Here is a 26,765-nt window from a genome sequence, read left to right as displayed (position 1 = left end):
GACGCCCTTATCGATAGAATTAATTTAAGGCAGAAAAAAAAAGCACCTAGACAACGGAAAAAGCCCCGCTAATCCAAAAGAGGGCGGACAAAAACACAGGGTATCAGCGAGACCAAAAGCAAGCACAAGAGATCGGCCTCCAGAGGTCGAGCAACACAGGACACGACACAAAGTCGAGGGGACTCTGGTGCTGGATGCAGACAGAGGATGGCGAGTGTTGTGGGGGGCGGAGGGTCGAAACGAGTCCTGCGCAGACGCAATTAATAACTGTTTGCTGCTGAGTTTTCGTGCCGGTGGACCGCTGCCGCCCGCTGACTGGCCGACCGACGTCACCGCCAAGCACGTGAAGTGGCAAGCAGACACTTTTCTGCCTGAGGCAACAAGTCTACTCCAAGAGAACAGTGAGTGACGATTATTACTCTATCTATCTGGAATATTATTATTATTAAATCTTCTTGCTTAGCTCCTCCAGGAATGCCTTCTCCTCCGGACTCAGCGACACCTGGTCCGGCGCCAGCACGGCGCCGCGTCGAACCACCAGCTGCGGTTCATCCCCAGCAGACGACCCCTGGTCCGACGAAGAAGAGGTCGGCGTCAGCTTACTTTCGATATCGACTCCAGCCCCATTGTCGGCTGGTTTGGGTCGGCTGAGGTCCGCCGCAGTCCACCAATATGTCGGAAACCGCCGTTGGATGTTGTTCACGAGCAGGGCGGTGCCGAGCATAAGCGCACACCCGAGCAGCATCACAGGAATCAAATACCATCCGAGCTTCAGCGAATCGTCGTTGGTCACGGCGAGGAGAGCAGTCGCTCCGGCAGGCGGATGGACCGTCTTGGTCAATGCCATCACGGCGGTGGTCGTCGCGCAGGCCAGGGCACCGCCGACCCAGCGGATGGATTCAAAGTGCGGACTCAGGGCGAACAACTTGCAGACGCCCACTCCGATGATGCTCGCGATAACTTGGCCGAAAACGGCGTTTCGAGGTTGCGCGAGGGGTGAGTCGATTGCAAAGAATTCCAACACTGCGGCCGCGCCCTGGTGATATCAGCATCAGCATGCAACCAAAAAAAAGAACTTGAACAATTGTTCTGGTTTCCAAAGTGACCAATTCATGGGATACTTACAAAACTGGCAATGATGATAGGAGCTCCATGCTCCTGAAAAGAATGGACATGACGCGACGCCGCTTCAATGATGAGAATCGCGCAGAACACGCCAATGAATGCCCAGAAGATGGCGACGAGGTTTCCCACGTTCCTAGGCGAGCCCTTTCGGTATCCGAACCAGTAGGATATGGGATAGGGAAGAAATCGCCATGGCGGCGGTGGGATGAACGGGTTGAGGAAGCGATCGATGTCGAAATTCCAGGCGGAGAAGTCAGGGAGTGGCATTGTCGACAGTCATCCGGGTATTGTCCTTTCAATATTCAATAACGAAGATCTTGACTCAGTCAACTAGGGCAAACACCGAAAGAAAGCCCATGCTCCGTGCTGTTTCTTTCTTATATAAGGAGCAGAAAGGTCAATGTCAGCATATCCCCAGTTCTTGACAGGTACATGTATGTACGTGCAGTACATACAATGAGTTCAGAACAAGGAAGTAGTTACTCCATAGCTTACAGCTCTCTCGCCATTCTTTTATTATTTGCCAGTCCCATCATCCTTACCGCGCCAACGACCCCCAGCCCTTTCTCCGCGGAACCAAAAGAAATGAATCAATAAATTCCTCTGCCAGACGAGACCCCCGTTTAAGGAAGCAGCAACCGTCCACTCAGCGCCGATGCAGCGCGTTGCGTTTGGTAATAGAAATCCCGATCCGGTTTAGTGGATAGTTCTGTGGATCGACATTTGCCGCGGAAGACTCGAGAGTCGAAGTATGACGCGATTATGGACTTCCTAGGCATGTGGGACCGTTTCCCTAGTTGATGGTACTGTACAGTACATAAGAGCTGTCAAATGCATGTCTATATGTTTGCCTCGCCAGAGAGCTGGTTGCTCTTTTTTTTTTTGCAGTGGAAGAAAGCTTGGCATGCTGTTCCAGGGATCCATCCAGTCCAAATCTAAATCCAAATACGAAGCCGAATCCGGGGAAGCTCATTAACCAATCGTGTCTTGGAGGTCCTGTCTATACTCGAGTGAGGTTTGTTTGAATTAACAGATGGGAGGTCTTGGAAGCTAGGGATTATATATAGGTACCTATCAGTACCCAGTTTCTCGCTCTGCTTTCTGTTCATATCTTACGCATTCAATACGAGTTCCCTATCTATCTGTTTATATACACTCCGTACGCCGTCATATCGCCATGGGTATTGCACGTATGTACAAGTCGTTTAAACATCCAGAGTCTTGCCCAGCTTGGAGCTCTCCTTGGCCAACTCGATCAGCCGGATAACAGCGCTGGCCTCCTCGCCGCTGGCCGGAAGGTCGCCATCTCCAGCGAGTGCGCGGGCCAGTCTCCGGTAATACTCCACCCAGGTAGAGTTCTCTGTGGGAACGGTCTCTGCTGTGAGCTTGTCGTCCTTGACGGTTGTGAGGGTGCCTGGTGAGTCGCATAGGTTAGTTATATCGTACACTACTATCTCGATAGGTGGATGCCGTACCGTATCTGTCGCTAGGCTCCTTGGCGTATTCTTCGTCGCCCGGCTTCAAACCTTTGATCAACTGTTCCTCCTGGATATCGAGGTGGTACTGGAGCAGTCATGTTAGCTAAATCCTCACTCCCGAAATTAGTCCTGATCCTTGCCTTCTTGAAGCTGCCCTTGTCTCCCCGGACCCAGAATCGCAGCTGCTTCTCTTCTGCGCTGACCACGCTGCACTTCGCCGTGACTAACAGCCCGGAGTTATAGTGCAGCAGCACCGTGAACGAGTCCTCGAACCCGGTCGGGTTGACCTCTCTCTGAGAGCCCACGAATCCCGTCACCCGCTGGGGGAGACCGAACAGATACACGGCTTGGTCCAGCAGGTGCGTGCCGAGATCGTAGACTGCGCCACCGGCCGGCAGCACCTTGTACTTCCAAGAATCGGTGTTAGGGATCACCGGGCGGTAGCGGTCAAAGTGAGTCTCGTATTCGACGACCCGGCCCAGCGTTCCATTCTTGACCAGCTTGGACAGGGTCACGAAGTCAGCGTCCCAGCGGCGGTCTATCGGGCGTTTACGGTCAGCGGGTTGTTCCCACATGTACGCAAAAAAAAAAAAGACAGGATGAATACGCACTCTGATACACGGCCAGCAGCTTGTTCTGCTTCTTAGCCAGGGCAACGAGTTCGTCGGCTTCCTTGTGGGTGGGTGTGAACGGCTTCTCAACCACGACTACAATTCATCTCCAATTAGCCAACCAATTCTCCAACGTTTCCATCTTGGCGCAATAAGAATGCAGAACACTTCGCGAACGGCGGGACTGCCATACCATGCTTTCCTGCCTCCAGCGCCAATTTCGTCAGCGCGACATGGGAGTCTGGCGCGGTGGTCACGACCACCACATCCACGGTCTCATCCTTGACCAAGTCATCGGCGCTGCGGTAGGCCTTGATGCCCGGGTGATCCTTCTCCGCATCGTCATCGGGCTTGGGATGTCGCTGCACAATGGCGTACAGCTTGAAATCGGGGACGGCCTGGATGAAGGGAATGTGGAAGATCTTGGCGCTGAAGCCGTAGCCTATGACACCGACGTTCCAGGTCTTGGGCGCCATTGTCGTGTCGAGTTGAGAGTCGTTCTTGTACTCAAATGTAGTATATGTATCTCTCCGCCGGGAGCTTGGCTGTCTGGGATCAATTGGGGAGCGGCTGGATCTTATATAGATGCCTGTTTTTTTTTTCTGACCCACTGGGAATCACGACAGAACAGCACGGAAATTAAACCACGTGCAGATGCTTCCAGATGGGCAAATACTGGATGCAGTAAAGCACCGCCACCGGAAGCGTGACAGGAGGCAGCATTGCGGCGCGGGGCAGGTCAACCCGCGCACAAGCTTCGGCGGGGCGGGCGGTGGGGTTGCGAACAGCATCCATCTGCTTCTCGCGGCTTCTAAGATATCCACCGTCAAGTGCTTTAAATCTAGTAATTAGTAAGGATATGGCAGAATTATGGCTCAGTTCGAGGAATGGTAAGCCTCCAGATTAGATGTTCACTACATTTACAAGAATATGGCAGGAAGTACACATGTAGACAATAGATTATTTAAGGCTAGTTTCCTAATGTTCGCAACTTCTCCATCTGCCACCCGGCCAAGGAACTCGTAATCCGGACCACGGAATCAGGTTTCCTGGGCCACGGCCACGCATTTCGTGATCTCGACCCCGTCCTGCACAATGGATTAGCCAGCTGATTGCGCGCCCATGGTCGAGTGAACAAACACTTGCCTTTTCCCCGCTGGGTTCGAAGCTCTCGACCAGCCGGCTCTCGTACACCAGATTCGGATTGCCAACCACGTCGAGAGCCGGCTTCTCCTCGCCAACCCGGTGGCTGTACTGCGTTTTGGAGCGTTCCAAGATGCCCTCGAAGTTGTATCCCTTGCCCGCGCCCTCCTTGGCCGCCGCGCGCTTCTGCTCAACGCTGCTGCGCACGTATTCGAGGTAGGGCGGATTACCAGGGAAGAGCACGTTGTCGGCCGCCAGCACGGTCCCGGGCGTGACCAGCCCAAAGTGCTCGCACAGCTTCAGATCCGTCATATAAGCCGGCTTGTAGTGGTCGAGGAACAGGAGGTCGATGTGCGTCAGCTGGCCCTCGTTGTAGAGCCGCTGCAGGGACAGATCACTCCGTCCGATGACGACGCGGACGACGTCCCGGAGTCCAGCCAGGTCGACGAGCATGGTGGCCACGGCGCCAAATTCAGGGTTTCTTTCCAGGCTGAAGTATCTCTTCCCGCCAGCTTCACGGACGGCATTTCCAAACAGGATCGCCGAATAGCCCACGTAGCCCCCCAATTCCACCATGGTTTCGGGCTTGACCTCGGCGATCAGGTCGGTGACGATCTTGCCCTTGTAAGGGCCGACATTCATGAGATAGCCCTTCGTCCTGGCATACTCGTCGATGACATCCAGCACTTTGCGTGGATTGCCCCGGATCTCATCCAGGTTGGGCTGGTTGTACACGTAGTGCAGCAGCTGAATTTCGCGCCCGTCATCAAACTACTGAAAGTCAGCGCTCATATAATGCAATTGATCGACAGAAAATCCGCATGACTGACCCACGGCGTACCGTCGAATTTGCGACGGATATAGGCCCGACTGCTGTCGAATTCGGAGGGGTTCGTAGTGCTTGCCATTGTATTTGGAACCGTGATCAGAATAAGTGATTTGACTAGGTTTGAATTCAATCAATCAGTTGAACTATATATATACACAAGCATATGGGTAAGAATTAATCCCGCGGAGAAGCTTATGGAGAAGCTAATTGGTACTCCCCACAGTCACTCATGAGTAAGGTATCCGCTGTCTAGAACAAATTAATGCGGAATCTTCGGGCCTTTCAAAGTTGAAAGTCTAGATGCTGGAGGAAAAAGCAAGAGAGGACCTTACAATGGTCCTGGCAAAGAAAAAGATTAGATTAAAGGGAGACTGCCTGACAATCGGGGAAAATATATTTATATTTAAAATATCCAACTCTCACGGCAGTATGAGAAACTAAATTTTTGGCCTAAATCATTTCCTATCTTTAGCCTTAGTCTAACAGCCGTTCCTCATTTGTTTCCTGATGTAAAAATATTTAAAAGAGATTTTTATATTCTATGGCAATTTCTATATACTATGGCAATTAAACTCTCATTATTTGATTTCTCTCTATTGCTTCCTGGTGTATACTACCACCCTTTTGCTAGATATGTTTGGTGTTTAATTGTTTTATTTTACTCTACAAAAATCTCGTTGTTTCTCAATTGCAAGCATCTTCGTTTTCATGTCAGGCTCAGACGAAATTCGTCTTCTCAGCATATAAAATGCTTCTTCACGAGTCCAGAGTGAGGCTGCACACAGGCGACAGGTGCGGGTGGGTCATAGAGGGTTCCCACCCAGCGCTGACACGAATTGTGACGAGCATCCATTTCACAGCTTTATCTCAAAAATGGACGTCTCATGGATGTATCATGTCGACGCCCAGGTGGACTCGACGTCGTGGCTGCGAGGGCATCATTGGCCGGTCGGAGGGGCTAATTGGCAAGGGCTGCCAACGCAGCGGTGATCTGGATGGCCCAAGCTCCTCTCTCTCCATCGTCATCCTCTTAAGACACACAGTTGTTATGCACACCCGGCATAAGATAACTGAGCGTTCCACAGCAAATAGAAAGCCATGATGCTATTCGGGCCTTTCACATGCGAAATTTGCTATCTAACGGGCGTCACATAGTCTCAATGGGCTTCTGGAGGCCCCATTCTCCGGCCATCCCGTCCGTGCCGCTGATTCAAGCTGTATGCAGCTATGACGTCCCGTTTCCGGTGGCAGCCAACACAGCAGCTCGGGCAGACGGGCCTCCTACCTGAGGTTATTTTAACTCTCACTTTTGCATTCCGTGGAGAGACTTTCGGTCCTACAACGTTGAAGGAAAGGCAAGGCCTGTATCTTCCGCATACAGATGGAGTGTACCTCGTCACCGGCGGTTCTCAATTCCACCACGCCCGAGGCTTCAGAGATGGCGCCTCGTTCCCCGACACAGGCCATCCGCAAGCTACAAAGCAGTGCTGCCCTCTTCTGCACCGGCTCTGCTTCTGTTGACCTAGCACGTTGCCTCCTTCAGCTTTACGTTTCTTTCCTCGTGCTTCCGCTCGACACCGTTGTCCTCGTCGGCGTTACTGTTTTGGCAGTTCTTCCTCTTCCCGTCAACGAACCGCGGCATCAACGCCGACGCCTGCTCCAAGATGCCCATTTCTATCCGAAAACCGTCCTCATCACCGGCGTGGGAACAGCCCGCGGACTTGTCCTTGCCCGTCAGTTCCACTACGCCGGCCACCGGGTAGTAGGCGGCGACGTAGGCTTACCGCCGATCCGCTCCGGTGGCAGCACGTCCAACGCGTTGAGCGTTTTCTATCGCATCTCCAAAACGCAATATGTCAGCAACCTCATCGATATCATCAACCGAGAGAAGGTCGATATCTGGATCCCATGCTCGGACCGGGCCTCTGCAGCGGAAGATGGTGTCGCCAAGGGAACCATCGAGAGCCGAACGAGCTGCAAGTGCGTCCACTTCGACGCAGAGTTCGCCACCTGTTTTGCTCAGAAAAGCCTGTTCCTCCAGTACGTTTCGGACAAGGGCTTGCCAGTCGCGGAACGACATGACGTGCGGTCGCGCGATTCTATCCACCGGATCCTCAACCGGTCTCCGCACAAGATCTTCCAGATTCGGAAGTTGGGATCCCCGCTGAAAGGAAAAGCAAAGGACGTGATCATCTTGCCAAAGAAGACGCTGAGTCAGACATATTCGGATGTCAGCGAACTGACAGTCACGAAGGAGCATCCCTGGATTCTCAAACAACGCGGCCGGGTTGGCAAGTATTGGGCGGATCTGCTTTTGATCCAAGGCCAGCTGAAGGCGCTGAAGGTTCGCCCGCTTCGTCGTGAAATGAGCTGGGGCCTGTCGCGCCTGGACGAAGGACTGTATGCGGCGATGGAGCAGCTGATGGAAAGATTCGCGGAGAAAGGAGGGACCAGACTGACGGGACATTTGTCCGTCAAGCTCCTGGTGGATGAAGAAGTCAGTGCGCACGCTGTGCGGTATGCCACCTACATTGCTGGCTGTCGACAGGGCACTACGGCTGTCGGTGGTCTTCTGGACAACCCACCGCCTGACCTCTACCAACGGTATTTGGAGGTCTTGAAGCCCGAGACCAACGGAGTCGATTCGAAACCATCAGAGAAGTCGCCAGCCTCCACCGGGCAATTGGCAGTTCAGAGGCCGCTCTGGCTCCCTAACGCGGTAGAATACGCCCTGAAGGAGCTGCGACGGCTACGACAGGCATCTAAAACTGTCGACGTACTGGCCGAGCAGCTGGAACAGCTTCTGCTGGGGGACAACAGTCGGTTCTCACGACTCGATCCTGTGCCATGGTGGTGGCACCGGCACGTTAGTCGGCCGCTGAACGACCTCATCCTCCTCTACGATCGAAACGTCGAGGCGCACGTGAAAAGATTCCCGTGACGAACATGAATCGGATAACAATCCCGCTTTCTATACGTTTGCTGCTACGAGAGACTAACACGCATGGCATGGCGTTTTGGGCTGCACGAGGGTTTCTTGGATAATTTTATTTGCGAAGTGTTTATTTCATATGTGGGATTTCGCACCTATCTGCTGGAATTGTTTGTGCATAACTTCATCGTTTTTGTTTTTGTCCTTCTCATTGTTACTACTCCCAATGCCTGTAGGGCTGAGTGCAGGGATGCATTAAGTGTGGCTAGCCTGTGTGGCTGAGGGGTTTCTATATATAACTGGCATGCGAAGCTGAGCCGCGTCGCCCCTTTGACCGTTTGACGGAGTAATTCCGTAGTGCTGTAACCTTGAGCCCAACGGCATCCGTCACCAGAGAGGGCTCTCTTGGTCCGACCTGGTCGTCGTCGCCCAGGTCGTGACGGCCCTTCGACGAAGAGCACCGTTATTATTTGGAACTCATAACTTTGGGGCCGTTTTCGTCGCTGATAATCAGCTGGTAATTAGGTCGCAGCGATCGATGCCAATCAGAGCCGCGCGACGCCAGCTGCAGCGGCGCAGCCAGTGGCTTGGGTGGGCCGCTAGCATGGGCGGGCAGTGCAGGCAGTGCTAGTAGAGTGCCCAGGCCCTGGCAGCCCGTCAGTTGCCTGGTGAATCGGTCATGGAATCCCATTATCCATACCTGTCCTCCAGCGCGCTGCTGCCATGGTCACCTGCTCCCTCTGTCGCTGACGTAGCCCTTTCTGCCCTCTGTTCTTCTCCCTGAATTATTGTTATTATTACTGTTATTGCCTGTGAACACTTTTTTCCTGGGCCTGCTCTTTTTCTCTCGTGCCTTACCACAGAACTTTTTTTTTTACCTTACTGGTTTCGAGGTTTCGCGGGAGCCTAACAGTGTAAACATCCCACCATTTGCTTCCTGCTGCCCTCCACCTCCTCCAACGTCCATCCCGCGACCACCGAAGCGAGTTTCCACAGAGTAACGTACAGTTATTCAGCACCAGAATTCTTTTCTGGTTGCTTGGCCGTCTATACGTTTCCTTGCTCGTGCGCGAGACAAGGCACGCAGCTTCGCCGTTTCGTTCGACCGTTCGTTGCATATTCCCGATCGACGCTGAGCGAACATGAGGCTGCCGTCCACGAATCCGGCACGGATAAAAAACATCATCCATGCTTTCCAAGCGTTCGCGATTTTCCTGGGGTGGGCGCTCACAATTGCCGTCTTTACCAAGGGTGATGGAATCGATGGTCGCTCGGGGTGGTATTTTGGCCTGGTATGTTGCCAGGCATCGTCAATCAACTTTTTACCTCTTTCGTTTGGCGTGGGAGTATATTGACGACGTTTCTGGTACCTGCAGTGCTGGCTCTCCATCCCCGCGTTGATCTACCTCGTCGCCGTTCCATTATTCCCCCGTGCTCGACGATTTGGCAACGTCTATGCCTTCGCTACCATCGACTGCCTGTTTGTCATCCTATGGTTCAGTGCCTGGGTCGCCGTTGCATCATACGTCGCTGAAGGGAAGAGCAAAGGGGAGGCAGAACAGAGTAACAGCAAAGACCCGAAGACGGGTTGCGACGCATTTGCGTACGGGAGCGCTTCCAAGTGCAAGCTTAGCACGGCAACCGTGATCCTGGGAGTCATCATCTTGTACGTAACAGTGGAGTTGGCTTGCTGGCCTCTTACTGACTTTTCTTCAGCCTTGCCTTTATTGCTACGAGCCTTATCTCCCTCCGCAATGTCGTCCACTTCCGTCGCACAGGGACCTTGCCGGATGCGGTGGCAGACCCAACCTTCGATGCGCAGACGAAAGCCGCATTTTCCTCCAATCCCCCGCAAGATTTTGACGAAGAAGACGAGTTCCGATCCGGGCGGGCGGGCGACGGGCCCTCTCACTATCCTAATGATCGCGATGAGGATTATGCCCTTCTTCAACAGAGCGAGGCGGATGAGATGGGCGGGTCGCACCACAGTGCCGTGCACGGCGCCTATGACCCGACCGCTTCCAATGCTGGGTCAGTCATGCATGACTACGATACCAGCTACGGCGGTGCATATGGGCAACATTACACTCGGCCGTCTGGGACCTACAGTGACACGAGTTATCACCCGGTCGGCGGATACGGTCGCTAAACTGGCAGCAGTACTCTGTTCCAGCACGACTTTGCATGTGTTTCTGGCGAGAAATGTTTACTTCAACTCGTACCCACGGTGCCATTGCTACGGAGGCATGTCTCAATGAATTTGTTATTTTGCATCTGAAATGTCGCGAATGAATGAGGATTTCGAGTCGGTGTTAGTTTGTTTTTATACAAAAATTTTGTTGTCCCTGTTGTCTTTTTTTTTTTAAACTACGCACTTCATTTCTTTCTGCCTGTAATCTATTGATTTGTGACAGGAAGATTATCATCAACGTCCGGTGGACTTTGCAGCGGTTCTGTTCTGTCAATGTTGGTTAGACATGAGGTTCATTAATGAGTTTGATTGATTTGTTTTAGCTCCCCTGGATGCAACTCGTTCCTGCACGTCATGACTCATGCATGCTGCCCCTTGCCCCCTTATGAAGAGATGTGATGCATAATGGATATAATGGATATAATGAATAAAGACTGAGGTGAATACATGAACTGAGGTATGAAGCTTTTTTTTTGTGCCCTTTTCGCATGATATGGTATACTTTTCGACAATGAGGTTAGTTCTGAACTGTCGATTTGGTAGTTAGACAATGGAAAGAGTGTGTACGGAATGACTCGGAGTTGAGTACTTATATCTATGTATCTATCTATTGTAGTCATTGGAGTGCTTGCTGTACCGAGTGGGTGACTCCCGTATGCGTCTACTGACAGCAGAAACGTAAGCCATAGAAGGGAGTGGTTGGCCCACTTGGATTTTTCCTGCTGCCCAGAGTTCTGAATCCGAATACCTTGCACCTCAGCAGTGACTCCTCCTTTGCAAAACAAGACGGCGAGTCAACGTGTGATTGTATGGCATTGATGGGCGGATAGCACTAGCTGTTAGGTACATATGTACTGTACAGATGCCTCCCTCCAAAATGGAAGAAGGTTCAAGGAAAGTTCCGTCAGTGGTAAAGGCTTACTTACCAAAAAGGGTAATTAATATCCAATAGGTGATGGCCAGGGACACAGTGAATATAAATGAAACAAGGCACACAGGGAGGTATCTACCTGTGAATGACAAGCAAGCTGTGCTATACGTATAAAGATTGTACTGTACGCAGGCCATAAGAACTTTTTTTTGAACCTCCTCTGTCCCTCCTTTATTTATTATTCTTGCAAGACTTTTGTATAATTGGGACTCTGGACAGCTACCTGACAATACCTACCTACCTAGGTACCTAACCTACCTACCTAGGTCGCTGTTGAGACAGCAGCTGGGGTTTTTTTCCCCCCCCCCCTCCTCAAATGTCTCAAATGTCAAGTTTATTATTATTTAACGATTACTATCAACAAGAACAATCGTTAAATATTTTTCATTGTTTTACTTACTATCGTGTTTGAAGAGCCTCGTCAGGGAGGGAGCCGGATGCGGTCTGCTCCAGGCCCTTACATTTAATATAGGAAGTGCTTGCAGTGCACGGTCATAAGAAGCAAAAACTTAGCGTCGCACTTGCGATTTTGATGGATCTGTTCCACCAGTGATCTTCGACACTTCGACTAAGTACTGGCCAGCAGATTTCAACAGTCAGGGCAACATTCGACAGTTTCGCAGGCCTGTCTTACCGACAATCTGGCTGATCAAGGACCGCGTACCATATTTTCCAAATCCCTACGACCCGTGCACAGCGATACTGCTACGGCTCATGTGGCACCAGTTGCAGTCATTTTGCACAATTTGTCCCGGACGCCGTAGCAGCCCTCCCAGGGATGCGACTGGCTTTACCTAACATTTGGTACGCACCCAATCCCGGCCCATGCTTTGGTCCTCGACGACATCACATACCATCGGCCAAATGGCCTGGTGTGCCACTGAAACTCAACCAGACGAATGGGCACAGGTACTATTTCCTTCGCCATGGCTCTTGCTCTACGATCTTTGTCGCGTCTGACTCTGATCAAAGAAATGGCCAGCCAAGCCTCTTCTGCTTCCGCTTTCGTTGATGATATTGAACGGGAGGTAACTCCCAGGTGAGTTGATAACCCTCTGTCTCATGTCATTGTTGACAGTGTCTAACAAACTTGAAAATATGCAGAGACCTAGATGCATATATTGATGCACTGCGTCGGAGAGTCTCGGAGTCCGAAGGATTTGCTCAGCAATATTGGCAACTTGTCCTGGATCATTACCTTGCTGTCCAGGCTTCCATGCCGTAAGAGGCTGTCTGTTTGCTAATATTACAACTGCTCTGAACATAACTAACGAATTGGTTTTTTTTTCCCAACTAGACGGATCGATGAAGGAGAGCCCAAGGGTCTGGACAAACAAGTATATCAGCGAATCAAAACATTGAAAGACATTCGCGAACAATTGTCAGCGGATGATCCCCAAATCGCAAACGTCATAGCTATCCTCGAGGCTTACAGAACAAAGAAGCTTCACATTGAAAATGGAAAGGTCTCCTGTTGGTCTGGGGGAAAGCAAGTTACTGAATTGGAGGACCTCAATTGGGACACTATTGCGAGTGTTGCATCAGAGCACTCTGCTGCTACACAAGGCGACTTTTGGGTTGAGGATGTAAGTCTATAGTGAATCCACCATCTTTATACTGACTACTGACGTTAAGTGTCGTACTAGCCGTCTCCAGTATATATATATCAACAGATGTCGTGTCTTAGAGTTTGTTCCTGATCGGTCGCAAATACATCATGTTAGTTAGCCACGACACCAAATTTTCTGTTCTGGGGGAAGGATTTCTTTCTCCTTTGTCTTTTTCCTGTTGACGTTTTTGGTGAGTCTTCGACTTTGAAGATCCAGTGGAAAACCTATCTATCTCAATCTCCCTCTCTAACCGAGGCAAGGACAGGGTCGGCAATTCCCAGGCAAGGGTCTTCTCAGACAGGACAAAACCCACATCAGGATTCAGGGCGGAGGTAAGGATGAGAAGTGGAAGCAACGCTGGTGCAAGGGGCTGAACAGCTGAAGCAATGATGCAATGACAAAATATGGACTGTTTTATTGTGACTATCTGTCTTAGCTGTGACATCACTAGCATCGCTTGTGTTTAAGTTGCAGAGGTAGCTAGCTTCAGTTCTGCAATTCCATTGATTGCTATCTATCTTGGATCAACTTGTTATTTAGTGAGTATACAAACTTCTATTATAGAAGGAATGGATATAATACATGATGTGCTGCACAGCAATCTAGTTACTCTCTGATTACTCCGTACTGTTGCAAAGAAAAACAAGAGAATACAGAGAACTCGAGCAGGGAGAGATGAAGATAGAGCATGCATAGCGGCGCCAAGCAGCAGTAGTGCACTTAACCTGAATTGGACACACTATCCTGCTTCAGGAAAGTCAGCATGTTAACAAATGTTCTGCCACCGCCTTTGTCTCCGCGGAGGCCTGTGGACAGCTGGTCCGGACAGCTCGCAGCAATAGAATCGTCAAACGTCGACTTGCCCTGGCACCTGGTGAATCAATGCATTTTTGTGTCAGGCCATTCATACCATTCTTGAAAGGGAATCATACCTGCCAGTGGAGTTCCACAGTACACAAGAGAGCACGCATCCTGCCTACTGAGTGTCTGCGCAGTCAAGCAGTAAGTGTACCTGCAGCGGTGTGCTTCCTCCAGTGAAATTGAATGATGCTAATTTATGATAATCTAGCCAGATATACAGCATATACACCGATCCTAATTTGCTATCCTAATTTCCTCTACCTTTGGTTGGTCCACCATGGCCTCCGATCTCGACAGCTTCACGCAATACCCATTGCAGCTCGACCCAGCCACCAAAGCCATCTCCCTCGCCACGACGGAAGGCCTATCTTCAAGCCAAGCAGAAGCCATCAATTCGGAACTGCAATCGCTGAACAACCTCCACCGGTCCCTCGTCAGCCTCGACCCGCCAAATGTGCCTCCGCCCCCGCTGCCCATCAACCCCAAGCGTAGCGCACAGGTGACCAAGCTGCGCGACACCGCCAACGCAGCGTTCCGCAAATCCAACTTCGCCGAGGCCGTCAAGCTGTACACCTACGCGATCGACATGGCCCTGGGCCGACCCCCCTGGGAGCCGCTCTCGCTCGTCCGCGACGAGCTCTCGGGCCTGTACGCCAACCGCGCGCAGGCACACATGTCGCAGCAGAACTGGCCCGAGGGCTGGGTCGACGCCAAGAGCAGCGTCGAGTGCAAGCCCGTCGGCAACGTGAAGGGCTGGTGGCGCGGCGGGAAGTGTCTCATCGAGATGGGCCGGTGGGATGAGGCCCGCGCGTGGGTCGAGCAGGCCCTGGGCATCGAGGGCAAGACGGGCGAGGGGGGCAAGGAGTTGCTTGCGTTGATAGAGGAGATTCAGCAGGGTAGTCAGAAGGTATAATATAATATAATACGGCAGGGAAGCAGGTTATATTATAACCTTGCGAGTGGTCGTTCTTTTTTTTTCTCGGATAGCATATATCGATCGACATCCTCATACCCGTTGCATTGCTTTTTTTAATGCTATAATTGCATTCACGCAAGAAAGATGTCGATTTATTTCTCCTTCCCCTGTCAAAGGATAACTTGTGATCGGGGAGAGAAGACCGGTTGTTGACTTGACTGTTATCTTCTGAACTGTTATGTCATGTTATGTTACTGGTTCATGGCGTCTGGCGATGGTTTTGATAGGTGTTTAATCTAGTTTATTTTCAGTTTGATATCAAACTCATCGTTGCACCTCAATTGTTGATAATACAGATGAAGGATACTGTTGGTGGTTATCTCCGAGTCAGGTGGTTTATCTCCACATCACGTGACTTATTTATCTGAGTTCCAAAATAGGCAAGCTTGCGTTGGACTAACCCTCGAAAATCCCAATCTGGAAACTCGCATCTGATTCCAATGTTATTACGCTCTAGTTATCGTATTACACCGCACAATTACCTAACAAGATTCCCCGCACTGAGAAGAACAGGAAGCTGGACGCTGCCTTGGGTCTGATTGCCGCTTATCGAAGGTCGACGCGAACCGCCCGCATCGCCGGCTAAACCCAGATAGGCGACGAATTCCAGTCTCCAGACGAGCTGCTTATCGTTATCGCGATAGCCCTTACTCTGTACATGGGATGCATCACGCACCTGATAAGCGAATAAGGGCCTCCCTGGCCCTCCCATTTAAAGGCCCGTGTATCCCTGCCATGAGGGCAGACAGCAGCATTGTCCTTACCTCCATCGTTTCTTCTGTTGCTTGATCATCGCCATGGTCGACCGTCTCAAACAGCTGACCTCCCAGGTCAGTGGTACCTCCCCCTCTCCCCACCCCTTCGATCCCCTCTCGACCACCGAAATCGACACAGTTGTCGCCCTGGTCCGGGAGAAGTATGGCCCTCTCAGTTTCAATGCTGTCTCCCTGTATGAGCCTCGCAAGGCCGAGATGCTGGCCTGGCTCGCAGACCCTGAAAAGGCACCGCGGCCGGCCCGCTGTGCCGATGTCGTCGCCATTGGACCAAAGGGCAAGGTCTACGACGGCATAGTCAATCTGGATGAGAAGAAGATTGTCGAATGGAAGCACACGGAAGGTGTCCAGCCCATCATCACCCTGGAAGAGCTCCAGGAGGTCGAGCACGTCTGCCGCAAGGACCCCCGGGTCATCGAGCAGTGCGAGATCATCGGCATCCCGAGGGAAGAAATGGACAAGGTATACTGCGATCGTAAGTTTTTCCTGTCCGTCAATTTGGTTTCGTCTACTCAAGTGGTATTCCAGCCTGGACCATCGGCTATGATGAGCGGTTTGGGAGCAACATCCGTCTGCAGCAAGCGCTCATGTATTATCGACCCAACGTGGACGACTCTCAATACGGGTATCCGCTCGACTTTTGCCCCATCTACAATGCAGAGACCAAGGAGATCATTCACATCGATGTGCCCCCGGTGAGACGCCCCATTAGCAGGGCACCGCCCAACAACTACCACCCAGAGTCCGTGGCCAAAGACCTGGGCGGATATCGGACCGACCTCAAGCCCATCCACATCACACAGCCCGAGGGCGTGTCGTTCAAAATGAACGGCCGGATCGTCGAGTGGCAGAACTGGAGCATCCACGTCGGGTTCAATTACCGGGAAGGCATTGTGCTGAACAACATCACCTTCAACGACAAGGGCACCATCCGCCCCATCTTCTACCGTCTGTCGCTGGCCGAGATGGTCGTCCCCTACGGCAACCCGGAGCATCCTCACCAGCGCAAGCATGCCTTTGATCTGGGCGAGTATGGCGGGGGCTACATGACCAACAGTCTGTCACTGGGCTGCGACTGCAAAGGGGCCATCCACTACCTGGATGCCGCCTTTGTCAATCGATCGGGAGCCAGCACTGTTATCAAGAACGCCATTTGTATCCACGAGGAGGATGCAGGCATCCTGTTCAAGCACACCGATTTCCGGGACGACTCGGTGATTGTGACTCGCGGGCGGAAGCTGGTCATCTCGCACATCTTCACGGCGGCCAACTACGAATACTGCGTGTATTGGATCTTCCACCTGGATGGTACGATCCAGCTGGATATCAAGCTGACGGGAATTCTGAATACGTATGCCATGAACCCCGGCGAAGACACCCACGGCTGGGGAACGGAGGTGTACCCGGGAGTCAACGCCCACAACCACCAGCATCTGTTCTGTCTGCGCGTGGATGCCAACATCGACGGACCCAACAACACCGTCTTTCAGGTGGACGCCGCTCAAGGGCCGGGCGAGGTCGGCAGCGCAGAGAACAAGTATGGCAACGCGTTCTATGCCAAGAAGACGAAATACACGACGCCGGCAGAGGCGATGGCCGACTACAATGGCGACACGAGCCGCACGTGGGAGATTGCCAACACGAACAAGCTGAACCCGCACAGCAAGAAGCCTGTGGCTTACAAGCTGGTGAGCCGGGAGGTGCCACGCTTGCTGCCGAAGGAGGGAGGGTTGGTGTGGAAGCGGGCGGGTTTTGCTCGCCATGCGGTCCACGTTACAAAGTGTAAGTCGTCTGATGATATTATTTATCTACAGTTCGTTTCTCACAAGTCACATCTAGATGCCGACGACCAGATCTACCCCGCCGGCCGCCACGTCCCTCAGACGTCAGGCGAGCCATCACAGGGCCTGCCGATGTGGATCGAAGAGACCAAGGACACCTCGATCGAAAACACCGACATCGTGCTATGGCACACCTTCGGCCTGACGCATTTCCCGTCGCCGGAGGACTTCCCCATCATGCCGGCAGAGCCGATGACCGTCCTGTTGCGGCCGCGCAATTTCTTCGACCGCAACCCGGCCCTGGACGTCCCGCCGAGCTATGCGCGAACGCCGTCGCAGGTGGCGGCGGGTTCGAAAGGATGTGGATGCGGAGGGGCGAAGGGGGATGGAAGCAGCGTTTTGGTATAACAGCCATGTTGTGATGATATGTGATGAGAGTTGCAGATGAATTTGTTGGATTTCGGTGTATATATAACGTTTACGATTTTTGACCTACCTACCAACCTTCTACCCATCATCTACTTATACCTCTTGACTACGGAGTGATGAATGATCAATGAATCCATCTCCCACGAACAAAAAAAAAACTAATTCAACTACGAACATTCCGACCCATATTATATCACATATGGCAGTCACAGTCACTCCATCCACTAGATCATACCTACTTAAGGTCTGTGCATATGCTTTCCAGCTCTGCATTTACGTTTGTTTAGGTGGAAAGTCCGTATGAGTGTAAGTTAACTAGATAAATATGTTTATTTATATCGCTGCATTATTGACGAACACGAAATAAAATAGAGTCTGTGGATTCGTTCTAACGGTCTATCTATCGAGTAAGTGTATGTAACTACTGACATCTATCTAGATACCATGCAAAAAACATATAATGTACTCCGTACATACTATATATACGACATTGACCAACCATTTGCTCTGCTCAATACCGAACAGAAAGAACACTTGGACCAATTTACCAACTACTCTGCTAACATCATGCCTGCTCACTCGCAAGACGGCTCCACTTCCGCACTCTCGCCCCCCAGGTAAACAGAATCCACGGAATTGGGATCAGAGCAACGGAAATGAATCCCAGGAGACTGGTGGCCCATTTGTAGGTTAGGCGGGTGTACACTGGACAAATAATATTGTCAGTTTCCATACGCAGCAACCTGACAACTGGAGGGTTTTTTTTTTCACTCACTTTGAATCGTGAACAGAGGAAATGCCGCTGCAAAGATGTACCGCGTAAAAGAGTTGGCGGAGAGCGCTGAGGCGCCGTATTTGGGTCCGTAGCAGTCGACTATGTATATGATTGCGGAGGACTATATGTATCTGCGTCAGAATGCACTCGTCATCAAGACAGAGAGAGAGAGGGAAAGATCTTTACGTACGAAAATACACAAATTCCCCCAGTTGAATGGAACCAGCGCGACCACCGCACTGGCCCAGTGTATGTCCGGCCTTGCCGTCCAGGCAAACCAGAACAAGCCCCCGGCCACCCCCACGCTGCCGATCATCGCAGGGTAGAGGCGATATTCCGGTGGGACCTTCTTCAAGCCCTGATTTTCGAGCTGGCGGCGTTTCTTTTGGTAGATGAGCCCGTCCATCAGCAGACTGGTCACCGTGGCCAGAGAGGCCCCGACGGCAAGGGACAGGAAGACCAGGCCCGTCTCGTGGCTGTCGAAGCCGTACGTCTCCTTGAAGACGAGCTGCAAGGACGCGAAGAAGGCGTACAGCACCGCAAAGTCGAACCCGATGTACAGACTGAAGAACAGGACGATGGGCTCGGAGACGAGCATGGCCAGCGGGCGGAGCATGGCGTCTCGCATCCACGCGCGAATGGCAGCGACGGGGTGGATGCGGTGGTGGGATCTAGTATCATGGCCGCGTTTCTTCGCTCGTCGCTGCAGAAGGACCTTCTTGTATGTCTCGCGCATGCCGAGTGCTGCCAGACAAGTCGCTGCGGAGATGAACACACTCACCCACTCCAGCCATCGCCATCCTTTGCGTTCGACGACGAATCCTCCGATAACGGGTGCTGCACCATCTAACAGTCAGAAATGATAGCGCAAGGATAAGTGGATGGATAAAAACCTACCGAGAGACGGCCCCAGGAACGGTGCAAGGAGGAACGTCACCGTGGTAGGCCCATACAGCGACGGAGGCCACATATCAGCCATCGTTCCTCCGCCCACGCTCAGCGCAGGACTGCCAAAAGCGCCGGCAAAGAATCTGCAGATGGCGATACTCGCCATGTCGGACGCCACGGCAGACCCGATAATGAACAGGATCGAAATCGGCAGAGACAGTCGGTAGATGATCAGTCGGCCAAACGTCTCGCTGAGCGGGGCCGCGATGACGGGGCCCAGAGAGAGCCCGACGCAGAAGAGCGATACGCCGAGGAGAGAGACTGTCTCCGAGACGCCTAGTTGCTCTGCGAGCTGTGTTGCCCCGGGGGCGTAGGCGGAGGACATGTATGTTCTACAGAGCACGTCAGATATGAAAGATATGCGCATGGGAAATACATTCGCACTCACATGGTAAAAGCATACACGGCAACACAGAGAGTGTGATATATCTTCTTCCCCAGAGGCCAGTTCTGAGGGTTCTCCGGGTCCTGCGGCAAGTCCCAGTCCAGGACTTGGACGACAGAATTGTCCCCATTCTGCGTGGGAAGCGCCAGTTCCACGTCTTTGCTATTCTCGTTGCTCTTCTCCATCGATCAAGTGTTGTCTTGAGTGGAGAGTCGTGTTCAGTTCGTGGAGAGAAAAGAACAGGCAGAGCACACAAGAGAATGGATGTCTGCTTTCTCTGAGTCAGCAGCAGTTTGAAATTTCGTCGGAATGGAACTCCTCACCTTTATCAATCTGGAAAGATTATAATGACATAGGGCAGTGGGATAATATGTAATCAAAGCAGCACGCCATTGTTCGTTCAGATTCAGACCAGCGAGAAAGAAAAATAGGGAAAAAAAAAGGAATCACGAAGAATAGTCAACAGCCTAGACTAGACTAATAGTTTGATCAATTAGGTCGTTGCTATTCTCGTTTTGACTGGCGTGGCATGCCGTCTGCGATTTCTGATTACTGAACATATAATTGTTGACCTCAACCTCGGTCAACGACATCCAGGATGGGACTGGGTGATTATTGATTGGACGGGCAAGACGTAATACCACTGAGTCCATTGTTCAATCATTTTTTTCTTTCAAAATGAAGTCGCCTTGGGATTGCATTCCTTGCGGTGATTATTATATCAGAAAATCGAGGACACCATGTGTTGATAGATTGTTAATTTGTCATCAGGCATGACCTTGTTTGTTCTCAGCCGATAACCGCTGACTGATGAGCCCCACTGGATAATTTGTCAGCGATCTTGATCAAGCTCCATCCTTCTGGATAACTACGGACTAATGTTATTAACAATAATTTCTCCTAGATAGGGGATTCCTTTAATTTTATGAACATTCTAATGGAGAGATTATTGATAATACTAGCTTGCTTGCCCTTATGTGCTCTTCTAGAGTCCTCAAGTCTACGTATAGATTTAATGGAAGATACGGAGTATAAGACATTTTCCTATTTTTCCTTCACCTGCTGAGAGTGAGAGATTGTCTGTCCCTCTTCATCGTCCGCTCGTAGGAGTGGTCGTTATGTAGCGTTAGGTTAGGTTTTGTAGTGTCTGTTTTATCTTGATATCCACGAGCGGAGCGAGTCGTTAAGGGCTTGTCTTGATATCTATTGCAGAATTGAGGATCTATAATAAGAAGATCCTGTCATCTACCAGCCATGGATACATGTAAATATGTTGTGCTACAAAGAGAGGCGCAAACCTTACGATATCATCTTATTGAAGAACTATGATTCTACTGTTCCAATGGATATTTCATTGGATAATTTTTAATACTTCAAGCAAGGCCTTGGCCAGTGCTTATTTCAGCCGTCTCTGAATCAGATTTACTTGCGAAAGCTCCGCAAAAAGATACTCTGCAAGGTAAATCGAAAACGAAAATTCACTAGCCTAACTGAACACCACCGTTCTGCACCTAGGTACACCCAGACAGAGAGAGAATATAGGATTTCCACGCCTACCAGCCAGCCAGACGAGACGAAGAACGAAACGAGCAGACCCATAAAATGAATTGAATAATTGCTTGACCTTGACGATATCCCTCCGTAAACACCCAGGCTCCAGAAGGGACATAAAAAAAAAAGACAACGCGCTGGAAGAAAAGGTAGGAAAGCAAGATAAAAAAAAGGCAACTGCCCGTATGTATGTACATACACCGGACGTAGACTGGTGCCGGACGTAAAAAAAGGGTTGGGGATGGGACGGCATAACGCTCTCCGATGATCATCTTCATGGCTGGCTAATCATGCAAGTTCCCTAAAGAAAAAAGAAGAAAATAAGAAAAAGATATACACTGCATGACCGCGACATGCCCTTTAATGACCATCCAAAAAATCCCAATAACGGGAAAAAAAAAGCCAGTTCATGACTTTCCCATTTGGAACTGCCCAAACACCCCTCCACCACCTCCAGGAGTGAGAGCCCCCGCGCCGGACTGACCTTGCTGCTGGGGTGTCTGATTTCCTGTTGCGTTCGACGCGTTGTTTGGCGTACTGGGCGTGCCAGCATTCGAATAGATGGTTGCCCCGTTCAGATTGGGAGTCTGCTGCGCCTGGTTGTTGTTGTTGTTGTTGCTGTTGCTGTTGTTGGTGTTGTGATACGTCACCGCGGGTAACTGGCCGTTCAATCCCCAAACTTGTCCCGAATACTTGGCCTCGTCGATGGTGCCGTTGAACACAACCTGACGCATCTTCCAGTAGATCTCTCCCGTGACAAGCGAGTCCGAGCCCGCCTGGTGAGCAATACCCACGCGCTTGACGCCCAGCTCGTCCGCAATGTCCTGCAGACCCGACTTCTGCCCCAGGTTGGCAATGATCTGAGCAGCTGCCGGAGTCAGCGGAGAGTCGTTGACAGCCTGATTCCGTCCGGCGTGTTTCATAAGGTATTTAATGTCGTATAGTGAAGGGAAGAAGATTTTCAGCAGTTTGTGGAACGTCTCCTCATCTTCAGGAAGAGGCTTGCAGAGCATGATCTTCATCAGATAGCCAAAATCGTAGCCGGAGTGGAAGGAAATCCAGTGGACATCATCCACCAGGACAAGGCCCGAGCTGATCAGCAAGGCGCCAAACTCGAATGGGTCGATACCATTCTTCTCATGCATGGCAAAATCAATCCCGGCTTTGGCTAGCATGCTCGTCGACTCCTGCGCGTACATGTCTTCTTCCAAAGAGAATTTGAAATTGAATTGCCACGTGCAGGGCGCCGGAGCGTAGTTGTTGCCGTATCCCTGTCCGTTAGCCTCGTTTGGCGTAGCTGGAGGGAGTTCTCCTTCAGGAGAAAATAACGTGATGCCCAGCTGGATCATCTTTAGGAGGTCGACGTTGCAGCGCAGGGTCTGGTAATGATAGTCGGCTTTGTTCGCGAAAGACCCGATGGGACGGGCGACAATACCGGGGAACTCTGTGTCCTAGACGATCTCCTGTCAGAAAGGGGAGGTAAGGCAGGGGGAGGAGCTCTTGCTGGACGTACCATGCTGATGTACGGATACTTCTCGACCAACCGCCTTAACACAGCCATCTCTTGTGCCAGGTTATGTTTCCACACATCACGTATCCGCGTCTTGATCGCAGATTTCCCCTCTACCATCAACCGCCCATCTTGCCCTTGGTGGAGCTGTTGCTGTTGCTGCATCTGTGCGCCTCTCACGAAGCCCATCTGCGCAGCATGACTGGCTAACCCTGTGCCCCCTCCACCATCACCAGCGCCGCCTCCAGCAAAGCCTCCTACCGAAACGCCGTTTGCCATCGCTGCCTGGTTGAGAGAGAAGGGGTTTACGTTCGAGTTCGAGTTTGCCGCGGCGAAACCGGGGTGACCACCGAGTGAAGGGGGAGGAAGACCGGTATTGGCGGATTGAGCGTGCGCTGCATGGTGTTGTTGTGATTGTTGTTGCTGCAGATGAGCTTGCTGGAGGTGAGGGAAAGGCGCATTCATGCCTGAAGGCCCGTATCTGCCCACCGGAGGTGGCATCTTGCTATCTGCAAACCAGTCTCTCGTCTGCGGAGGGGTTGGCGACGGGATCAGTCATGAATAAGGGTGGAGCAGCTGACCAGTCTTTCCGACCGAGGACGATATCCACTGTCTGCCAGACAGAAGCTGAACCAACACCGTAGCTATTGAGGAGAGCGCTTGTCGAGTCGAGCAGATTGGCAATAGCAGAGGCATTGGAGGGCAGACTTTCGCAACTTGGGCGGCAGGCGAGTCGCAGACTTCAGCAGTGCTGGATTGGGTTTAGCGCCCGGCCTCACGGGACCGCCGCCAAGCCCATTCCTGGACAGCTTCAAACGTCCTGCCTTCGCCCTTCTCTCTCCGCATTCCTCGTCGGTGGCTTTTGCTCCCTCCCTCCTGTCGACAGCAGTTGTTTGAGCTGTGGAAATCTCGGGCAGAGGCTCCTCATAGCCCTTGTTCAATCTCCTTCCTCAATTGACTTCTCTTCCCACGTCAATCGCACTCTCATCACACCACAATGCCGGAGCGAAACCCCACCGGGTTCGACATCAAGGAGTTCAAGGCTGCTGCCGATCCCTCGTCAGTCTGGGCAAAGAAGGACCCATGGGCTCGGAAGTACGTGAATGAGCTGATTTCTGGACTGCGTGTTGTTCAGTTCTGTGTCTGACTGACCTCCCTCCGCAGCGAGGCTTGGCGATACACCGGCCCCTTCACTCGATGGAACCGCTTCAAGGGCCTGTTCCCCGGCTTGGGAACTGCCACCGTCCTCTTCGCCGGATACTGCCTCTATGAGCACTTCTTCCTCCCCGAGGACCACAGCCACGGACATGGCCACGCTGCCCACGGTCACGGAGAGGGCCACTCGGTGAAATAAATCGATGACCCAACCAAGTGAGAACACAGAGAGATAGTGAGAAGATGGCAGCGTACTTGGTGTGACAGCAAAAAAAAAATTCAGACATTGTGTTTGTTTCTTTTCTCTACGACAGCGATCTTGATTCTCCAGCTGGAGAAGAACCGAGCCGCGAAAAGAGAAAAGGAAAACCAACAAATTACGGAGAAAGGACCATAGACCGTCTGGTTGTGTTGCGATGTGATGGGCCATCTGTAAATATGGCGCTTTGGTCTGGTTTGTTTGACATTCACGGGTGTATATAGTTACCTAACTTTTTTTCATCATTTCATTTCCAGTGTTTTTGCTACCTCCGTGCCTGCATACTTTACTAAATCGTTCCTTCTCTTTTTATCCGACACTGAGTAGTTGGACGCAATACGGGAGAGTTAGCAAATCCCATGTACCAGTATCGAAGAAATAGGATAACTTCGGAGCTTGGTTTGGATTCGCTCTTTCGTATATATTCATGTGTGTATTTACATACAACACAGGTTTTCATTTTTACACGCGTCTAACCTTGACCTATGTATTATCTTATTCCTCGAATACGAGCGCAACACCGTCGTCACCCGCCGTGACAATTCTTTTCCCATCGCCGCCTTGGACAAACCCGAGAATACCACCAGACTGTTCGCCTCCTTCGTTCTCCGTGATCCCGGTGTGGCCTCTCCACTCCTTGAGCAGTCCCTGGGCAGCAGTCGCGGTACCGCCCCGCGTATCCCACCGTCGAACCACCCCGTCCATTCCCACGGAGGTCAGGAGCCATGACCGTCCTTGTCCTGCGACTGCTGCGGCGGCGGCAGGAAGGCCTGGACGAGGCGCGGAGGCCGGGCTCGGGGAATCTCGCACAAACTCCACCTTCACGACTGCCGCGCCTTCGTGGGCCTCTTTGATATGTCGGCGCACGGCAAATTGGTGGGCAGTGTCGAAGAGGGCGATCGAGCCGTCCACAGAACCGGCTGCGAGGAGAGTCAAAGGAGGCGACGAGAATGACAAGCTCTCAACGCTCTCGGATTGGGCCTGGAGGGAGGCGAGGAGGGCGCCAGCGCCCGAAGTTCCAGCTGCGGCTTGTGCACTGCCAGCAGATGATTTGGACTTGGATTTGGCACCCGCTTTGCCCGATGCGGGCGCGGAGGTGGATGACGGGAGACGAGGCAGCCCAACAACCTTGATGTGGCCCTCCGCACCGCCGACAGCAGCAAAGGCGCCCGTTGGGGCAATGGCGACCGAGTAGAGACCGCCCTCGACAGCGAAGCGCTGGTCTTCAGGAGTGTATCCAACGACGGCGTTGGTACCCGCAGAGTAAGATATACCCGCCGCGGCAGCAGCGCCGAAGACGTCGTAGACAAAGAAGCTCCCGTCCTCAGACACCGTCGCGAGCAGTTTGCCGTCCGGTGTCCACGCACCTGCAGTGCAGGAACTAGTGTGCTGGAAGAAAGTCTGGATGATGGAGATCGGTTGCCCCGAGTCGGTATGGTCGATTTTGTAAACCCAGGCGCTGCCGTCGTTGGCGCCCAGGGCGATCACATTGCTCTTTTCCTCGTCGCCGTCGTCGCAGGGGCAGACTGCCACCCAATTGATCTCCTCGACCTCCTGCGCCTCTGCCACGAACTCCCACGTGCGGCCCGTCTTCTGGGCAGTAGAGTCACGCCATACTCGCACCTTTCCGTCGAGCCCTGCCGTCACGACGTAGTCGCCTCGCGGTTCCGTGAAGGCCACGGCATTGACCGAGTCTGTATGTCCACCAAGCTTCGCGAGCGGCTCAAGCGACTTCCTCTCGCCCTTGGGCTGCGGATTCGACTCGTAACTCTGCGGCAGCAGTGGGCGCTCATCCGCTGGCGTCGAATCGAAGATGTAGGCTGTATCGTCGCCGGACCCGGTGATCACGATCGACTTGTGAATAGGGTGCTGAGCAATGCAGAAGATGGAGTCGGTGTGGTGGTCGAAATGTGCGACGGAGTCGTTCTGGAGCGTGATCTCCTGGTCTTCCTCGTCCATCTGTTGGTCCCCGTCCGCGTCCCTGTTGTCACCGTCGTCGTCCGATTCCATGGGGTGGTCTTCATCTTGCTGGATCACCTCCTCTGCCTCGTCGGCATCCAAGTAGGCAGGCTCCTCCGCCTCATGGTGAGGGTCTGCGGAAGCCGACATTGCGCAAGAATATCCGCGTTGTCGCTAATAATATTGCTGTCGAATTAACGGAGTTGCACCGCAAAAAGCGGGAATATATACAGCGGGAAGGGAAAAAAATATGTTTGAACGGCGGGGTAACGGCGGGCTGGTAAGACTCCCCCTCCACTGATCAATTCCAGGAGTTTTTCGAAAAAAAATCAGTCCTAAAATGTGAGAATTAAAAAGAAAAGAAGTAAGGGGACAGAAAATTCAAATTCCTGTCCCTGCGATGTTTAGTAATAACACGAAAAATCAATAAGCCAAAGACGCCCCTCCGCGGCGGCTTAGAAATTGATTTCTCGGGATCCCGCATCACGGGCTGCAAACAGAACAAACAACAACCAACAACAGCTGCATGATTGCTAAGTACATACAAAAAGCA

The 26,765-nt window shown here is 52.0% G+C and overlaps 11 protein-coding genes across 11 annotated transcripts; 5 read left to right on the top strand and 6 right to left on the bottom strand.

The window, feature by feature from the left end:
* Positions 1-445: 445 nt before the first annotated feature.
* On the bottom strand, positions 446-1,392 carry T310_4552 (HPP family protein; the record flags this gene model as incomplete). Its single annotated transcript, XM_013472589.1, has 2 exons — positions 446-1,036; positions 1,126-1,392. The coding sequence occupies 2 exons, from the start codon at positions 1,390-1,392 to the stop codon at positions 446-448; spliced, it is 858 nt and encodes a 285-aa protein (XP_013328043.1).
* A 938-nt stretch (positions 1,393-2,330) lies between these two features.
* Positions 2,331-3,690, bottom strand: T310_4551 (NAD binding Rossmann fold oxidoreductase; the record flags this gene model as incomplete). The annotated part of the gene is made up of 4 exons (XM_013472588.1): positions 2,331-2,539; positions 2,719-3,141; positions 3,215-3,310; positions 3,408-3,690. 4 exons carry the CDS (start codon positions 3,688-3,690, stop codon positions 2,331-2,333), a joined length of 1,011 nt encoding a protein of 336 aa, XP_013328042.1.
* A 502-nt stretch (positions 3,691-4,192) lies between these two features.
* On the bottom strand, positions 4,193-5,265 carry T310_4550 (Catechol O-methyltransferase; the record flags this gene model as incomplete). Its single annotated transcript, XM_013472587.1, has 2 exons — positions 4,193-5,128; positions 5,188-5,265. 2 exons carry the CDS (start codon positions 5,263-5,265, stop codon positions 4,193-4,195), a joined length of 1,014 nt encoding a protein of 337 aa, XP_013328041.1.
* Positions 5,266-6,346: 1,081 nt separating this feature from the next.
* Positions 6,347-8,127, top strand: T310_4549 (uncharacterized protein; the record flags this gene model as incomplete). The annotated part of the gene is made up of 2 exons (XM_013472586.1): positions 6,347-6,403; positions 6,568-8,127. 2 exons carry the CDS (start codon positions 6,347-6,349, stop codon positions 8,125-8,127), a joined length of 1,617 nt encoding a protein of 538 aa, XP_013328040.1.
* A 1,133-nt stretch (positions 8,128-9,260) lies between these two features.
* Positions 9,261-10,267, top strand: T310_4548 (uncharacterized protein; the record flags this gene model as incomplete). Its single annotated transcript, XM_013472585.1, has 3 exons — positions 9,261-9,410; positions 9,495-9,784; positions 9,835-10,267. 3 exons carry the CDS (start codon positions 9,261-9,263, stop codon positions 10,265-10,267), a joined length of 873 nt encoding a protein of 290 aa, XP_013328039.1.
* A 1,899-nt stretch (positions 10,268-12,166) lies between these two features.
* On the top strand, positions 12,167-13,317 carry T310_4547 (uncharacterized protein; the record flags this gene model as incomplete). Its single annotated transcript, XM_013472584.1, has 5 exons — positions 12,167-12,279; positions 12,345-12,461; positions 12,538-12,826; positions 12,965-13,182; positions 13,287-13,317. The coding sequence occupies 5 exons, from the start codon at positions 12,167-12,169 to the stop codon at positions 13,315-13,317; spliced, it is 768 nt and encodes a 255-aa protein (XP_013328038.1).
* A 671-nt stretch (positions 13,318-13,988) lies between these two features.
* T310_4546 (uncharacterized protein) lies at positions 13,989-15,273 on the top strand (the record flags this gene model as incomplete). The annotated part of the gene is made up of 2 exons (XM_013472583.1): positions 13,989-14,618; positions 15,145-15,273. The coding sequence occupies 2 exons, from the start codon at positions 13,989-13,991 to the stop codon at positions 15,271-15,273; spliced, it is 759 nt and encodes a 252-aa protein (XP_013328037.1).
* Positions 15,274-15,484: 211 nt separating this feature from the next.
* Positions 15,485-18,291, top strand: T310_4545 (Amine oxidase; the record flags this gene model as incomplete). The annotated part of the gene is made up of 6 exons (XM_013472582.1): positions 15,485-15,979; positions 16,039-17,242; positions 17,275-17,643; positions 17,877-17,914; positions 17,958-17,976; positions 18,110-18,291. 6 exons carry the CDS (start codon positions 15,485-15,487, stop codon positions 18,289-18,291), a joined length of 2,307 nt encoding a protein of 768 aa, XP_013328036.1.
* A 146-nt stretch (positions 18,292-18,437) lies between these two features.
* Positions 18,438-19,963, bottom strand: T310_4544 (uncharacterized protein; the record flags this gene model as incomplete). The annotated part of the gene is made up of 4 exons (XM_013472581.1): positions 18,438-18,566; positions 18,636-19,282; positions 19,343-19,725; positions 19,782-19,963. The coding sequence occupies 4 exons, from the start codon at positions 19,961-19,963 to the stop codon at positions 18,438-18,440; spliced, it is 1,341 nt and encodes a 446-aa protein (XP_013328035.1).
* A 1,773-nt stretch (positions 19,964-21,736) lies between these two features.
* T310_4543 (CCR4-NOT core complex subunit Caf1) lies at positions 21,737-24,148 on the bottom strand (the record flags this gene model as incomplete). The annotated part of the gene is made up of 6 exons (XM_013472580.1): positions 21,737-22,780; positions 22,843-23,277; positions 23,357-23,483; positions 23,548-23,771; positions 23,833-23,954; positions 23,992-24,148. The coding sequence occupies 6 exons, from the start codon at positions 24,146-24,148 to the stop codon at positions 21,737-21,739; spliced, it is 2,109 nt and encodes a 702-aa protein (XP_013328034.1).
* A 600-nt stretch (positions 24,149-24,748) lies between these two features.
* On the bottom strand, positions 24,749-26,362 carry T310_4542 (uncharacterized protein; the record flags this gene model as incomplete). Its single annotated transcript, XM_013472579.1, has 1 exon — positions 24,749-26,362. One exon carries the CDS (start codon positions 26,360-26,362, stop codon positions 24,749-24,751), a length of 1,614 nt encoding a protein of 537 aa, XP_013328033.1.
* Between the last annotated feature and the right edge of the window lie 403 nt (positions 26,363-26,765).

Source organism: Rasamsonia emersonii (genome assembly GCF_000968595.1).
Source record: "Rasamsonia emersonii CBS 393.64 chromosome Unknown ctg1118621760130, whole genome shotgun sequence".
Classification (NCBI taxonomy): domain Eukaryota; kingdom Fungi; phylum Ascomycota; class Eurotiomycetes; order Eurotiales; family Trichocomaceae; genus Rasamsonia; species Rasamsonia emersonii.
This window is presented reverse-complemented; position numbering and strand designations above follow the sequence as displayed.